Source organism: Chinchilla lanigera, unplaced genomic scaffold, assembly GCF_000276665.1.
Source record: "Chinchilla lanigera isolate Chin_1 unplaced genomic scaffold, ChiLan1.0 scaffold00236, whole genome shotgun sequence".
NCBI lineage: Eukaryota > Metazoa > Chordata > Mammalia > Rodentia > Chinchillidae > Chinchilla > Chinchilla lanigera.
In genome coordinates, this window is record NW_004955637.1 from 36,963 (window position 1) to 40,041 (window position 3,079).

The window sequence follows — 3,079 nt, forward strand, 5'->3', positions numbered from 1 at the left end:
TCTTGTCCTTATTCATTTTAGTTCTTTCCTTTCTCTAATTACTCTCGCTAATGCTTTCAGGATTACATTGAATAAGAGGGGTGAGGGTGGGCATCTGTGTAGTAGGTCTGGAAAAGCAACATTTAGTTCGCATGTAATTTGACAGCAGTGCTACTCCTCCATTGTCTTCAAGGAACTATTTAGTCTCTGAACATGTCTGGTTCTTCTATTCCTTTACGTCACTTAAGTGTGCACAAATTCAAATTCTATAAAAGCTTGGATGCTGCTTGTCTATTTCTCTGCCATATCCCCAGTGAATGGGGGACTTTCCAGCAAATACGAGGACTGTATGAACTACACAGTGAATGTTTAAATTGAAAGTTCATATTATCATAAAAGATAATGCCATTAGGGACCCTCAAAACACAGTCTTTTGCATCAAAACATCCCACCATTCTCAACACTTTCTTTTTCTGTGTGCTTTGAAGAGAATTCAGTTTGGTATATTCAGTTTTGTGGATTTTTACTGCAGTAACTTCATGTAAGGTTCTCTAGCTGAACAATGGTGAAATTAATGGAAAAGATCACATAACAGTTTTCCTCAAACTCACAAACTAAATAAGAATTAGAGGAATCTTAGTCCTATGCCTGAGTCTACTTAGTGCAGGATCACATGGTGTGGGAAAGCAGCAGCTGTAAAGGGGAAGCACTGAAGTGATAAAAGCTCTGTTTACAAAATTGCATAGAAAATAAAAAATTTTCAATAATCAGGAAACTAGTGGAGCTCAGGTCGACACATCCAAGGCAGTAGAGGGAAGGGTGAGTGTGGAGAATAGATTAATGTTTGGCTGTGGACATTGGCCAGGTGGAGCTGGCGGGTGGAATCTGAAGGCACAGAAGTATGGAGGGGGCTGCTGAGCCTCTGGTCCCTGTCACCCGTCCAAGGGGACCCAGATGGTGAGGGGGCTCTGTGAAGAGGTCATCAAAGCTCTGTGACCCAAGCCCAAGGCCCACCCCCTGATCTGCCAGGGAACTCCCAGGGCTCAGTTGCCTGAGGGCGACAGTGCACTTCAGATGGAGAAGCTTCTCTCTCTTCTGAAGAGCATTAGTGCCACATGGCTGAACTTCGGCTCCACCACGTGGGCGATGGAAGTGATCCTCGCTTTCGCATGTGGACGGGGATTTCTCCTCCTATTACTGCCCTTCCTCCCGGATAATCCATCAATACCACCACCACCAACTCTGAAAAAGAAGAAAGGTTCCAGAAAGGTGAGAGATCCTCAGGCCAGGCCCGAGAAGGAATACTCTGTCTCTCTCTTTTCCTCTTCTTGAGACTGCTTTTCCAATCAGAGAAACTTGACATGGGGTATCTCAGGCAACATTACAACACCATTCTTCTCCTTTGTTACTTTTTACTTTATTGAAGCACAGATGTTTTTCTTTTTCTTTTTTTTTTTTTTTTGTTTTGGAAATGGCACACTGTGACATCTCACAGTATATTGGATTCTCAAGGGAGTTGGGGACGTCTACAGTAAGACAGGTCCAGGACAATGGTTCTTAGGACCCCTTTTTGTGGTAAGTTCCTCTGGCCATGCCTGTCTTGTGTGTGGGGCTGATCCACAGGCAGTGTTGAGCCCTGGAGAGTCTCCTGCAGAGCCTAGGATCAGCTGTGTCCTCAGGAAGCAGAATGCACTGTGCAGGTGAATGAGCCTGTGGATGCCTCTGCCTGCTGAGACTCTGTGCTGTGGAGAGCCGTGCACGGCAGAGCTTGCTCAGAAAATCTCCATTTTCCAAAGAGGGAAAGCAGCAGCCACTTAAAAAATGAACATTGCTGTCTACATTAGAAAGTTCCACTCTCCAAGGACACCAGAAGCACTGTCTGGGAAGAAGAGGGAGAGAATTGAACCACAGCCTGCGTCTTTCCTGCCCCTCAGTACCACATGGTTAGGAAGGACTGGAGCAAGATCAGGAAGAGGAGCTGCGCTCTGAGAAGTGAGGCTTGGTTCTCCCGCCCTAGAGGTGACTTCACCTTGCTGGTGCTTGAGTGGTTAGAGCCTCCCTCTCTGAGGATGTCAGGAGGGAGGCCTGAGAGGGGGTTGCTGGAGGGGAAAGCAGAGCCGGGACATGTCTCAGGCTCTGTGCTCAGCACAAAGCTGTGAGAGGCAGGGGCTCGGAGATGCGCAGCAGAGGCGGAGTGGAGTTCTAGGCCAGTGCTGCTGGATGACGTGGTGGGACCTCCAGGGGCAGCTGTGACAACAGCCTCACGTGGCGGTAGCACATCCCTCTTGGAGATGATCTGCCCCTTCTCCTCCACAGGAAGTTTATCAAGAACATGGAGGTTGATGGGGATGGGGGCACCTAGGCAAGGATAAAGTGCTGCCTCTGTGTGACTTGGTGTCCTCGTCACTGCTTCCACAGCTTTGGAAATGCACGGGCAGCACGATTGAGTTTCTCAGTTTTCCCAAGGAGACATTTCCTTCCAGGGCTTGTGGATCCCAGACGTCTCTCTTCTCACTGTAACCCTTCCTGGCCCCGTTTTCAGCTCCTAGAGATGGTGGGGAAGAAGGAGCGGGGACTGATGACCTGGCTTCACTCCTGCGTAGGTGAGAAACTTTCCCCTTCTCTCTGTGCCTGCCTCCTGCCAGGGGTATGATGGGAGCTGAGGAACCTTGGCTGAAAACGGGAGGGCCCCCGCAGGCTGGAGTGGGTGTGACCAAGGTTGTGGGTGGGAGGGCGTTGTACAACCAGAGTCTTGTCACTAGAGGGCGCAAGGACTGCAGCTGTCCAGTCCCCATCTGCTCAGATATACCTTGTGCCTTTTCTCTTCTTTAGCCACCCTGGGAATCTCCTGCTACCTAGCAGATTTTACCAGTTCTTAAGGGATGACCCTGATGAGACATGCCAACCTGTATCTCCTAGAGCTGACAGACCAAGGAGGCAGCCTTCAGAGGATGGTTTTGTCACCACCTCATCCGCATCGGTTTCCCAGGCTCCTTCCACTGAGCCCCTGCGACCTCCAACCTCTGTCTTGCGTCCAGGTCTGCAGATCTTCCCAGTTTCTCCTGGGTCACAGTCACCCCCGAGGGCCTCTTCACCACCA

At 49.6% G+C, this 3,079-nt stretch overlaps 1 protein-coding gene across 1 annotated transcript in view; it reads left to right on the plus strand.

Moving 5' to 3' along the window:
* The first annotated feature begins 1,125 nt into the window (after positions 1-1,125).
* Positions 1,126-3,079, plus strand: part of LOC102005330 — a 5,712-nt gene continuing 3,758 nt past the window's right edge. Inside the window, exon 1 of the mRNA XM_005415045.2 lies at positions 1,126-1,248. Within this exon, the coding sequence (XP_005415102.2) occupies positions 1,126-1,248 (123 nt within the window). The remainder of the gene's footprint in view (positions 1,249-3,079) is intronic.